Below are 14,056 nucleotides of genomic sequence, written 5' to 3' on the forward strand. Positions count from 1 at the left end.
ACTTTTAGTACAAGACTTATAATTAACAGGTACAAAACCTTGAAAGCCCAAAATATTGTCAATAATTTTATCAAAAATGCTAATTTTTGATTTCTGTTCAGGGAGCTAAAAATCAACTTCCGGTAATGGAATGAAAATCATTCAACCGTTAAATAACTGATTTGGCAAAGTAAAAGATGTCCTAACTTTTTTGGTACATAGTTATATCCCTTTTATAATTTTCACCCCTAAAATTAAGGTGTTGCGTTTCTATTGACGGTGAGTATATCTTGTATCAAGTAATGCACATGTCAAAGATAAAAGCTTAATCTCTTCAAAATCAAAAGTTACAGGGAACAAGATATGTTTCTTTAACATTGATGACCCCATATGACAACAAAGCGAAAATTAAACTTTTCTTAGATGCAAATTAAATATTTTGTTAACCAAAGTAATTTTTTAAGCCTTCTCACAAGAAATACGATTGTGAAATATGAAAGTCACAGCTTCACTAAAAAAAATTAAGAGCAAAGTGTATGTTTTTGTGAGGGACAAACAGCTAGAAGACTGGCGGACGGACAGCTAGACGGCTGGACAGACAAATGAGATCTAACGTCTCCTCGCTTTTGCGAAAGCGGGGGACTATTCCTAAAGCACGTAAGTGAGATAAATAGATATTACCAATTTTACGTTCAAACTGGCTAGCAGAATTAATACACCCGCCGCCACGCACATCAAAGCAAACAGGTTCGACTCCCAGGATCACAAAACATTTTTTCACGAACATTTATTTATGTAACCGAAAAGAAATTCATGGTTACATTTCAAACGGTTGAAAGCACATCTGACTATTTTTTTATTCGAGTTTCATGTTTGTTTTTTCTGGCGTCTTCTTTTAATTAATTTTAAACTTAAGTTAGACTCCAGTGCGGGAGAGTCAACGAAAGGAAATAACGCCAGATTTTTTTTGTCTGCAGTGCAAAAGTCTGCAAAGGGAAACATCTCTGGGTTACTTTCTAAAAGCTGATACTCACAGTAACATGAGAAGATTGGAACATCACATTTAACTGATTTTCCCATTTCAACACTTTTGGGTTCTATTCTATTTATCTAACATCTGTCCATCGTCGCAAAATATGACAAAAGCGTACGACCCTCTCCGGTCGATCCCATTCTGGCCCTGACTGAATAAGAAGAGTTGAATTTTTAATATAAAAATGTACACAGATTTTGATTACTTAATAGTTAAAAAAATGGAATTATCATATTTTCAATAAAAACTTTTGTAGATTTAGAAAGCTCATTTCCATTTTAGATATTGATGACAATCACGTCAATTTTGCCAAAAAGAAAACAAAATGAAAATCATTGCTCTGGCAACAAAAAATTATTGTTAACAAATTAACCACCAAGTCTTTATTTAGGACAGGTTTTAATATTTTATTGATAAATTAAAATTCAATGATGCTGAGGCCAAATTTGTTCTAACAGAGAAGCGGTGTTTAATACCAGGATTCTTAAAGTATAGAGAATTAGTTGTTTATGTGTGACTATGGATCCTCTTCATTTATCATAATGATTCATCAAACTTCAATAACAATATTAATATAGGCATGGCATTGTATAACAAACTCTTCAATAATTTTTCAGGTTTTTTCGAGGACATTCTGACAGAGGATTCACTGGACAAATTTCAGAGCTTGCAGGCAAACTATGAGAAAAATGCTGGTCTCACATTTGAATTACCTCCCAAAACAAATGCAGATTATGCTTGGTCACTTGGGCCATACACTCTATGGAAAAAAACCCGTTACACGCCGTATTTTGACAAACAACCAACAACTGTAAGTTGAAATATTGCCTTTTTTCTTCATGTACAGCTTTGGAAAAATACCTATTTAAATGTCGTACTCTCTCTCTCTCTCTCTCTCTCTCTCTCTCTCTCTCTCCGGAACATGATCAGTAGACACGCCTAACGAATTGTTTAATATTTCCATTTCTATTTTTTTTTCTCCGTGATAACTGTTTGAAAGTTGGGGGAGATTATTTCTTGATATTTCTGCCGGAATGTAAATTAGACAGGTCGATAGGTCAGCAGCTAAGGAGGCCTAATTTGCATGCAAATCTCGTGCGCATCTGTCTCAGTGTCTGACGCTAAAGATGCCAAATATGCAATGCCGTGTAAATCTCGTGCGGCTGCCTTTGTGTTTGACGTCAGTGTGCGAGGACTATTGAAATTGGCATGGCGGTCCTTCTGTAATTTAAATCTCTTAGTCTACATTATAAATGTCTAAGTCTTCAAATTTAATTCACAATGAAATGGAAATATAAGAAATCACTGTCTAGTTTGGAGAGTATGCCAGGGACATAAACAATAGTGGAAAATATGGGTAATTTTAGCGTTATGCAAATTATCCCATGTTTCCCAATATTGTTGATGCCCTGGCATACTCTCCAAACTAGACAGTGATTCCTTATATAATCCTATATTTTTTCAGCCTTAGTTCCTAAGGTACGTGTACATCAAGAGTAAATTCACTGAATTGTCCAAATAACTTGATTCTTAACAATATAAAAAATACTATGTTGACTAATTGACAAGTACATGTAGGACCCCTAATTCTCAAACTGCACCTGACATATGGTGCCTATAGACTTATATGTCACATGACGACGTAAGTGAGTTGCAATTCCAAAAGGACAGTGCTGACAGTTTACGAAAAAGTTTCATTTACTATTTACCTTGATTCTTTAGATCAAGTTGAGTTAATTTCGTTAAACTTTTGGCATTATTTACTTTTGACAAGGTTAGTATGTCTCGTCACGTTATAGAAATACCTCACCCTCCTGTCCAATTCGACTAAAAAATCTACAGAATGCTACCCTTTTCTCCATTTTTATGCCCCAAAAACGAAGTTTTGGTGGTGTATAGTTTTTGTCTTGTCCGTCCGTCTGTCTGTTTGTCCGTCTGTCGAACTGTTTGTTCGTCTGTTTGTCCGCAAAAACTTCGACCTTGCCCATATTTTTTTATTAAAGCTTGATTAAGTTGAGCTATTACTTTCATATCTGATACGTGTATTCCTTTTGACAAGACCTTTTTTTGGTACCACCAAATATGACCTCTTGACTTTGGTGTTTGACCCACTTTTACACAAATCTTCCAACTTTTACTTTGATTATATCTTTTGAACAGTAGACACCAGGACATTTTTACTTTACATATGTATTTTTTGTGGCAAGACCAACAAGTTTGACCTTTTGACCTTGATCTTGGAGATTTCCGTACTTATGAAAAAACTTTAACCTTGGCCATAACTTTTGAACTCTTGAACGTTAAGGGATAGGGCTTTCATACTTTACAAACGTATTCTTTGTGACAAGACCTTTCATTGGATACCAATTATGTTGACCTTTTGACCTTGACCTATGGTATTTTCTTACCTATGAAAAACTTTAACCTTGGTCATAACTTTTGAACACTAAGGGATAGTGATCTTATACTATACATATGACATTCTTGTGAGAAGTCCTCTCATTTGATACCAAGAACTTTGACCCTGGAGTTTGAACTATTTTAAAACGCAAACCTTGATCATAACTTTTAATGAATTAGGGCTAGTGCTTTATTACTTTACAGATTCAATCCTTGTGACAATACTTTTCATTTAATAGCGAAACCTTTGATCCTTTTACCTTGGAGTTTGACCTACTTTTATAAATTTTTTAACTTAGCCATAACATTTGAAGGATTAGAGCTAGAACTTATATACTTCACATATGTGTAAACGTATTTTTTGTGGCAAAACCTTTCATTGAATACCAAGTTCCTCGATCTTTTGACCTTGGAGATTTCCAAACTTATGAAAAAAGTTTAACCTGGCCTACTTTCGTATCTCAGAATTGTATTTCAGTTGAGTTTGCATTTAAGAAAAGTTTAATATTCTATATGTTGCCAAACGAGGGTATCAGTGTTTCACAAACACTTCTTGTTTTTCAGAAGATACTTGTAGTATCCTCTAGCACTTACGTATCTTCATTTTACACTCCTATTTCAAAAAATAAAACACATTTATCCAGATGATTTTTCATTTATTTTTAAACGCACATTAAATCTTAAATTTGATGCCAATTTCCCTCCATCTAATTCTTGCTTAAGTCCCATTAAACAAGAAAAGTTATTTTTTAATTAGAATATTACATCAAAATATTATTTTCGCTAAACTTAAGAGAGACTTGTACCGTGCTATAAAGTGCTTCCGGGGAAAAGGTAACTCATATTTCTATGTTATGAACATGAAGAGTATGTTGTATAACAGCTCAGAAATTTGTTAAGAGTTAGATTATTCAATCTCCATGGAAGTTCATATTTTAGTTTCTAACGCCGCTAAATACCAGTTACTAAGTGCAGCCTGTATCAGTAGTATACGCGTTTAAGTCAGGGTGATTGACGTTGTTAAACAATTTAAACGATAATATGTCAATGTATAAACTAAATTTCCATAACAGTAAAAATCTCACACAAACATTCAAATGAGGTCAATCAATCGTAATATTGACATAATTTTTGTTTTATATGCCAATTATGGTGACTATAAGTTCTCATAAAACTTTTTAAGAATATGAATAATGATGAACGAGTAAATTTCTCCTACGCATTTTGAAACATCTGTTTCTATGGCACTGTCATAGCGTTTCTATCATAGACTAAACTATTTTTTGATTAAAAAAAAATCAACAGGTGTCTTTATTTTCATTTGTACATGTATTTTTTAACCTTTTTTATGAATGAATAACATTTGAAGATATCCCACGAACTTTTGGATCAACCCTTGTATTCAACATATTTTTCACATCTAAGATTTTAGTTAAGTACGTATATCAAGCATATGCACTGTTTGTCATAATAAAAGAAATTACAGCAACACAGTCCACTTGATCTTAAAACCCACTTTGCACATTATACTACAATAGTTTGTTTTAATTATTGAAATATATAGAGGAAGGGTCTGATAATAACATTCATATATAGTCTTGTCCGATTTATAGAAAAAATACTTCTAACTGCAAATAATAATTATTTGTTTCAGAACAGTATTTAACCTATTTCGAGTACGCTGAATCCGAAAAAATATGAAAAAGCATTTTTTTAATTTTACAATATTTCACACTGTTTGTCAATCTAGAGCATAAGTAGAGACATCATGCCAAGTTTCATTAAAATTCAACAATTAATTAAGATTTTACAGCATTTACAGTTCTATGTGTAATATCCTTAAAAAATGCTCCAATCTAGCCAAAACTGCACCCAAGTTTTGAGTCAAATTTTAGCCTATTAACACATTTATACCATTCTTAATCACCTTCATATCTTTAAATACATATAGTCAAATCATAATCAAGCACTTAATTGGGTCAATTTCACTTATTTTAAAAAATTAATGTATTTTCGCACAAAATATGACCACTTTTCACCTTCTAATTCATAGTTTCTCCAGAAATGACAAAAAAATGAAGTTCACAAATACCCCGAAAGTAGTAAAATAAAAAAGTACTTATTATTTCCTGACCATTGATGTATCATTCATGAAATTTGGACTATGAATGAAAAAGTTATAAGCCTTTATAATCCTATATAGAATCATTTGTTTCAAAGCAATTTTTATACCAATGCAAATTTACTCATCTATGACGTCACAATGACATCATAATAATGGATAGCTCAATACATGTGTATCATTACTTTTCCCGTACTTTTCATTTAAGACAAAATCAGTGCTTATATACTATTATTTACTTTAAAAAATAAAAATATGTGGTGTTGCAGATTAAATAAATAGTTCACTAAAGTTGTTTTGTTTCCATGGTAACCATTTTGTAATTTGTAGGAAAATGAGACAAAATTTTGAATTTCCTGACAAATCGCATAATTTTGACTGTCAAATATTCATGAAATTTCAATTCTTATATCCGTGTAATCTTAATAATGCATAATTAACAAAACAAAGATGTAGATCTAATTAATTTGAAAATCTTAAATAAGAAAAGAAAATCTATATGAGCTGCAAAATGTATATAGCAGTGCATGTACAGATTAGTTATAGCTAAATACTTTCACATTCTGATCACCTATTTAATAATTATGTAAATTTCCTCACCCCCAAACATCCCCCCACTTTAATGAAATTTTTTTTTAGAAAACTTAAACTTACATATTTTGCCGACTGTCACATTTTGCTGGTTCTTTTTCAAGATGTATTCAAATGGGTGTGCATTTGCTGGCCAATAGTTTTAAACACCATCTGCATGGACCTCATGTTTTTCCTGTACCAATCACCATAAACCTAAAAAAAAAAAATCAATACAATAAATGGTACAATATCACATTTGCAGACAGACAGACACACAGACATTCAACACATACAATTTTTACCATATTCCTTTTATGCCCATTACTTGAAATTAATTAATTTAAAACATGATTAATTTGCTCCCACCTGAAATCACACTGTTTACATGGGTTATTAAGTTAATTCAGCAGAATTATATAGGTAAAAATCATGTTTTACTGACAATAATTGAACATTCAACAAATACATGTAATGCAATTGCTAAAAAATATGAGAAAAATCAGTTAATGTGCATGTTCACACACATCGTTTAACTCCCAGACAACTGTACCCAGCTTGACCGCGCAACTGATCTGAAATGATGTATGTCAAGTATGCATATGTGACGCGCCGATCATCGACATGTTCCAAAAACATTAAATTGTTATTTACAAATATTGTACTAGGGTATACCTCTTACCTCCTGTGTAAAATACAAATGCCCATCACCTATATACTGCTTAACACTGCCCTGAACAGTTTTGATAACTTTCTGCTGTCTACTTTCACTTCGACCTTGACCCCGATTGAATACCAATCCCGAACTCATTTGTGAATTTTTGTGTATTGAAAATAAACCACAGTGGAGCATGTACTTCTACATAATTGCTTCTTAATCAAATTATACATTTATGATTCTGAATAAATAAATTATATAAACCGATACATTTAATCTACATGATACACGTGTAAACAATGGATGATACATGTTGACTGTTCCGGGGGGGGGGGGGGGGATAGACACTTTATTTATGAATCAATTTGTTTAAAAATGTGTATCAACAATATAAGAATTGTTTTTTTTTCGTAAATTTGAAAAATTGAAAATAATAGAAAACAACAACTTTGAAATAAATTCAAGATTTATGATAGCTTTCACTTACTTATAGGCTTCCTAATATGGGTACAGTCCACTAATTGTTTTCCCATAGGCGACAATGTTAACGTTTCTTCTCATAGCGATGTCCCTAATTTTCGTTCGGTAGTGAGTGACCCCTCAAATCAAAGCACATCAACTTGTCTTTCCTTGATTAAAATCTCGAGGTGGCATGTCAGATTCGTTTTCCGGCAAAATGCGTCTGTCTGCGGGAACCTCTAAAAATGAAAGTGAAAGTAGGGGGATTTCAGAATTCTCACTGGCGTTATAATACACAAAATAATTCGGCTGATCTTCTTGATAAATTATATTTTCAAAGCTTTTTTGGTAGGAAAGATACTCCTTATCAACAAGTGTGAGGCTCAGTTCAGTATACCTGCCCAATTTTTTTTTATGCAAGTCTGCAATTTAAGGAACTTGTAATTTTTTCTGCACTACTTTCTTCTCCTACCGATTCTAAAAATAATTAGTGGGATGTACCCATATGCTGACTTTCATGAAAATGGTGCTAAAGAAGTCAAAATGGCGATTTAAATTTTTCTAATTTTCTCTAAATAATATTCAAATAGGAGAAATGATGTGTGAATATCCTACTGAGTATAATAAAACTATAAAAATGATAAAAGAATGTTATCATTATTAGTTTAACTCATAAAATTCAGTCGTTTCTACACTTAATACGAATATTCTCTGATTTATATGTCTATTGTTTTATATTCTGCTTTATTTATGATTTTACATTTGCAAACATCCATACACTGCAGTTTTGCATTTTTTCGTCTACTTTTCATTTTTCTACAAGTGAAAGATGGTGCAGCTGTAAATCAAAAGTCAAAATGGCGATTGATTAGGCGGAAATTCTTTTTTATTCAAATTATTTCTTAATGTCCTTTACATTGGAGAAAAGATTTGTGAATATCTTACGAACTATGAAAAATTCCAATAGAACACTTAGACTAATATAATCACTTTAAATCGGGTAGTTTAGTTGTTTAAATATAAAATGTGTTATTTAGCTCAAAATGACAATTCAAAATGACGCCATACTCACTCGAAATTCGTAAAATACTCAAACTGCTCAATTCTGAGTAGTTTTTCAGAAAAATATTTTTTTTTTATATGTATAGTATATTGATTAGTCCAGCACTTATAAGAACTTAGTATTATCCCCTAACATCTTTTATTCCAGCTTTATTTGTTATACGAGGGCTGTTCGAAAATTATTGAGACACTGTGTATGTTTTGCTTTCTATTAAACGTTTTTCGGTCAAAAATTTGCATGTACGTTTGACAGACACTAAGAATATTTTGCAAATATTAAATATTTTCTCTACAATGATATATAACTGCGTCAATAGTAGGTGTACCCGGAGCAGTCACGAAATGAGATATTGAAAATTTGTAACACCATTATTTACATTCTTCCTGGATCCATAATAAGAGCGAAAATAATTTAAGTTAAGTGTATAATTTTTTAGCGTTATTTCAAATCTATGTTGTGCAACCTTGATAGAATTTTGATCACAAATACGGAGATCGTAAAAAAAAAAATTCAGCGTGGTAGTGAAATCTGCTTACTACGACAAAATGGATTTTGACGTCAAGAGCGGATCAACCAGCATCCCTAAAATTTTGTCGAACTCTTTCCCAGACTGAACGACCTGCTAAAACAATAATAACGAAAAAAAAAATTTCGTGTTATTTCACATTTGTTTGATATTTCTTTGGGATACATTTTTATTTACAATTAATTCAACCAGAGTAAAATTAAAAGCTCTGGACGACTATGAGTTATTACGTACGGTATTGATATCGTTACAGTGTTCAACCTGTGTTGCATAAATCTGCACTGCGTGATTCTAAGTCACCATTTCCCACAAATAAAAACAAATTCACTGATAGTAGCAACAACATACTTTTTTAAAGAATAGTATAAGAAAATAGACTGATTGATTTTTGTTATATATATATATTAACAAAGAAGGAAGAGAATAAAACGCTTCCCTATTGTTTCGCGTGCAAACCCATCTCCGGCTGACGTGACGTTAAATGACGAAGTGATGCTGCTCCGGGTTGAGGGATATATATATGCATGCTTATTATTTTACCGAAACTTATCTAATAACCATAGGGATAAGAAATTTTGTTAGTGCTTTGTTCGTTCTTTATAAAATGTTGATGAATTTTCATGTAAGTATCTCTGTCAATTATGGAGCAAATGTAATTGTCTCAATATTTCCGAACAGCCCTTGAATGTTTTAGTCTGTCCTCGAAATCTTGGTATTTTCAACACCCAAATAGGTGCCCCGTGTCAGAGATGACAACCCATTTGGCACGTAAAAGATCGTTTCTCTGGAGTTCGAAAAAGAGTAAGCTCAATGGGGGCCGCCAATCCGATTATTTTAACTGATAGTCCGCCGAAACGTGGGTTAAAATATTGCCGACTCGGCATTAAACAATATACAATCAATCAATCAATCAACACTCAAGGAACAACACAGTTATGTTCAAATGTTAAAAGTCTATTTTGTTTTCCAAAACCTTATGCAAAATGAAGTATAGGTAATGTGAGCAATTAGCTCATTAAATGATACTCCCTCTTTTCCATATCAATATGATAATGACAGTGTCCATGTTTTGCTATGTGAAACCCAAAATATGTGTTGGAACAAAAAGTAATATCAAAGCGTAAAAGACAGACAGATAGACATACCGATTACTCTATACCCTCCTGCTTTTCAAGCGCGGGAGGGAGGGGGTATAAAAAATCTATGATATTAAAGATATGTAGCTCTTTATTTCGTGACCGCGTATAGATTTGTTGTCTTTTAGGGTATAAAGGTCATTCTATTAGCAAGAAAGTTTTCAAACTTTATCATCTGGAATCACATTGTGTGCATATATTGGTTAAAAAAGTCGTATAACTATGCAATTTAAGTGCGCCTGCAGATTCCTCGTGATTCCTATCATTTACAAGCTTTCGTACCAATAGGCCTAAGCCATTCTTGACTTCTATCTAGTCAACACTTATGTTAACAACGAAGTTTTATTTTCGAACACTCCAGGAACTTAACAACGCAGCACAGTTAAGGTTACAAAAAGGAGGCGGAGCCTAATTTGTACGGGAAAACTTGACTATGACATCATACACAATATACGTCATGCAACATTTCTTTAAAATACCACAAAATGAGTTTATCTGCTAATCTTACCAGTTAGAAATCATCAAACTACATAAAACTTACTACAGCGTGTTGTTTTGTCGTTAGTTAAATCCAACACAATAAGTTATAAACAAGTCACTGATCGCAATACACTTGTCAATATGATGTCATTTCTTACAACGTAACGTAGTTTGTATGCAGTGAGAGACAGATCAAGTAATTTTTCTCAACAAAATATGCATTCTCTAATTAAATGAAATATTATTTACAGATATTCTATGGACTAATAACTTGAATTTAATGCCTTCTTCACTATTTTATTAATATATTTTTTGTATATTACGTATTTAATTGACACTGCCGTATATTTGTACGCAAGTACATCGGAGGGTAAGGTGGGGGGGGGGCTTAATAAATTGATCTAGTGCAAGGGCATACACTCTATGGATCAAAGTAAGCTTTTACATTTCAACTATAGAACCATTAAGGTATTTGAAAAGTGCTGCGATCCTGATGAAATCTTATGAAAAAATATAGCATTCGATCATTCAAGTATAATTTAAACAATAAAAATGCAGAATTAAGACAGGATCGCAGCACTTTTTAGAAACTACAATGCGTGTTGAAAATATTTATATACTAAGCTTGGAAATTTTACTTGGTTATGCCCTTGCACTAGTGATATTTATACGTAACATCAATGCTTCAAGTCAATGTGCTAAAATCGCGTAACTGCCGCATCACGTGACTAGTCTGAATATTAAACATAATCGTCCTTGATACGTAGTTATCAATCATAATTACAATTATCCGATATAAATAATGTAATAAAAATAATCTCCATCCCGATTACGAATACATTTTTAACTACAAAATTTAGATGATATTTCCATTGCGCACCTTAACTGTACTGCGAAGGCAATTTGATCCACACTTCTTTGTTAGGATAGTGTAAGGTTCTATCAAGAATCGAGGGAGGATTGAGCACAAACATTTCTTCTTTCGGATTTTGCAAATTTCAATTTTTTTTTTAAATTTATATACACTGTTCAATACAAATTGGTCGGGGAGGACTGTTCACAACATGAAATATTTTAGAATGCAGTAGAATTTTTGACTGAGAATAACAAAATGCAAATGTAGGGACACATAATCAGAGCTGGACAATCAAGAAAACTTATGGTTTACTTATATTATACTGATAATTATGAATAAATATGTTTCTATTTGGATGTTTAAATATATTCAGATTTATATGATGTGACAATTACTACCCTCAAATTGGTCGCGGTTCATCATTTTAAAAATCATACTAAGTCATGTTGCACTAGACCTTCCACTTGAACATAAACATTTATTTTTTTCTACACTGGACTAAAAATAGATCAGAGATATGATTTAGCTGCCCTCGAACTACAATGTTCACTTTCCTTAATGCTCGGGGAATACTGCTCTTTGGGTAGCTTAATTTTCATATTATCCTCAAAACAGCAATTATTTTGTGGTATTATAAAATTTTTATATGAAGAAGCATGATAAGTCAGGTAATAGGTAAAATGTCTTCGGAATTGTCGTCAAAATTTATCTTAATATTAGAAGTAATTAAACAAAAATTCGTGTTATAAAAGTCATTATCGAAAATATCCTCCAGCTTTCATTACATATTTAAACATTATTTCGGGAATAAAGAAAAACCTATGATATATTTTCTGCAAAACGAATCAGAATTAAGCAGTTTGAGTATTTTACGTAATCGAGTGTATTAAAGGTCATTTGAAATGCCATTTGGAGCTAAATAACACATTTTAAATTTGAAAGACTAAATTTTCCAATTTAAAGTAATCATATTAGTGTTCTATTGTAATTTTGCTTAGTTGTACGTCACTCAATAAGATATTTGCAAATCCCTTCTCCTATGTAAAAATCATTAAATAATAATTTGAAAAACAGGAATATCCACCTTTGATTTTTAACTTACAGATGCACCATCATTCAATTGTAGAATAGTGAGATGTAGAGGAAAAATACTGATCTGCAGTGTATTGATGTTTGCAAATGTAAAATCTTGAATAAAGAAGAATAAAGAAACAATAGACAAATAAATTAGAGAAAGTTCGAATTAAGTGTAGAAAAGATTAAATTCTATGAGTTTAACTAATGATGTTAGCATTCTATTATATTTTTTTAATAGTTTTATTACACTCAGTAAGATGTTCACTCAGTACTTCTCCATTTTGAACGACATTAAGAGAAAATTAGAAAAATAGGATGTCCGCCATTATGAATCCTTGTTTTGACCTCTTTAACGTCATTTTCATGACGACCAGCATATTTTTCGGATTCTGCATACTCGAAATAGGTTAAAACACTAAATAATAATTATTTGCCATTAGAAGTTATTTCAAGTCTTTTTTTTAATAAATCATGATCAGGATCAGACTAATATATACTTATGAGCTCGTGACACTGTACTTTAATCCTCTGTGATATACTGTATGATATACATTATAACCTCGAAAATAAAAAAATAAGTTTTTATAAAAATGCACCGTTTTCGTTTTTCCGAAATGTTGACTGTGTTCTTTTGGAAGGATTGTTGAAAGTACTTATTAATTAACGAACTGATAACTAATTATTTATAATAATTCAAATGTCATAAAAATGTATTTTAGCTTTGAGAGGTTGGAGATTTATATTCCATTCTGATTTTCAGATTTCATGGCAGACTTACACGTTACTGTGAAATTTGCTATCCTCAGTCGAAAGTAATAATCAAATGGATTCTTTTATTACAGTAAATGTTTAATACAACAATACATGCTAATATGCATAGCTATCGTGCGATAATACATATACAATGAAAAAATGAGAAAGTCAGAAATTGTTATCAGAGCTAGGAAAAAATTAAGTATCAAATAATAAGTCTGAGTAACACTTGGTATTATTTTTTTCTTTTTTTAGTCAACTGGTCGAGCAGTTCTTCAAATGGGAGGATTAGGGGCGACTGTGGCCGGATGTGCTTTTGCGGCTTTAAGTCCCTTCACGCTTCCCATTATTGCTACTGCGGGATCTATGTTTATGTATTTGCATTACAAATATGACAAATCCAGATGGACTTTAGAAAATAAAATTGAATATCTACAGGAATTATGTGCTGCAAATATTCATTATCAATTCGAAACAAATTATGGAATTAAATGGCTCGAATCGCTTTCAAAGCTAGACAAAGAGCGTTACGAGTAAGTATGATAGCAATTATGATATTCCTTCAATGCCAAAAAACCATAATACATTACTATTCAAATAACCTTTTGCATTTCAGCTATCTTTACGAAAATATTAAGAAAAGTAGGAACACCAATGTTGAGATGAATAAGAAAGTCCAAAAAGTCCTCACTGATTTAGAAGAGTAAGTTTCAAAGTTTGCTTATTTACAATTTTCCTTTTCCAAATTTTTAAAACTAATAAATGTTTGTATGTTTGATTAATTATTGTTTAACGTACCTCGCACGAACTTTTCATTCATAAAATACGCCAACATTTGCCGATAATGAGCATTAAATTTTGCCAGGACCCGGCACTGAGGACCAATGAGTAAGGAGAAATTATTTTCGATTTAACACTTTCTGCAATACTGTACCTCGGTTTAT

The 14,056-nt window shown here is 31.9% G+C and overlaps 1 protein-coding gene across 1 annotated transcript; it reads left to right on the top strand.

The window, feature by feature from the left end:
• Positions 1 to 1,629: 1,629 nt before the first annotated feature.
• LOC134262775 (uncharacterized) lies at positions 1,630 to 13,815 on the top strand (the record flags this gene model as incomplete). Its single annotated transcript, XM_062745109.1, has 3 exons — positions 1,630 to 1,823; positions 13,368 to 13,645; positions 13,729 to 13,815. Coding segments are annotated over 3 exons (559 nt in total), but the record flags the coding sequence as incomplete, so codon positions are not given.
• Positions 13,816 to 14,056: the final 241 nt, after the last annotated feature.

The sequence above is a fragment of the Saccostrea cucullata genome, unplaced genomic scaffold, assembly GCF_032062105.1.
Source record: "Saccostrea cucullata isolate Sc308-1 unplaced genomic scaffold, CSIRO_AGI_Scuc_v1 ctg11526, whole genome shotgun sequence".
NCBI classification, from domain to species: domain Eukaryota; kingdom Metazoa; phylum Mollusca; class Bivalvia; order Ostreida; family Ostreidae; genus Saccostrea; species Saccostrea cuccullata.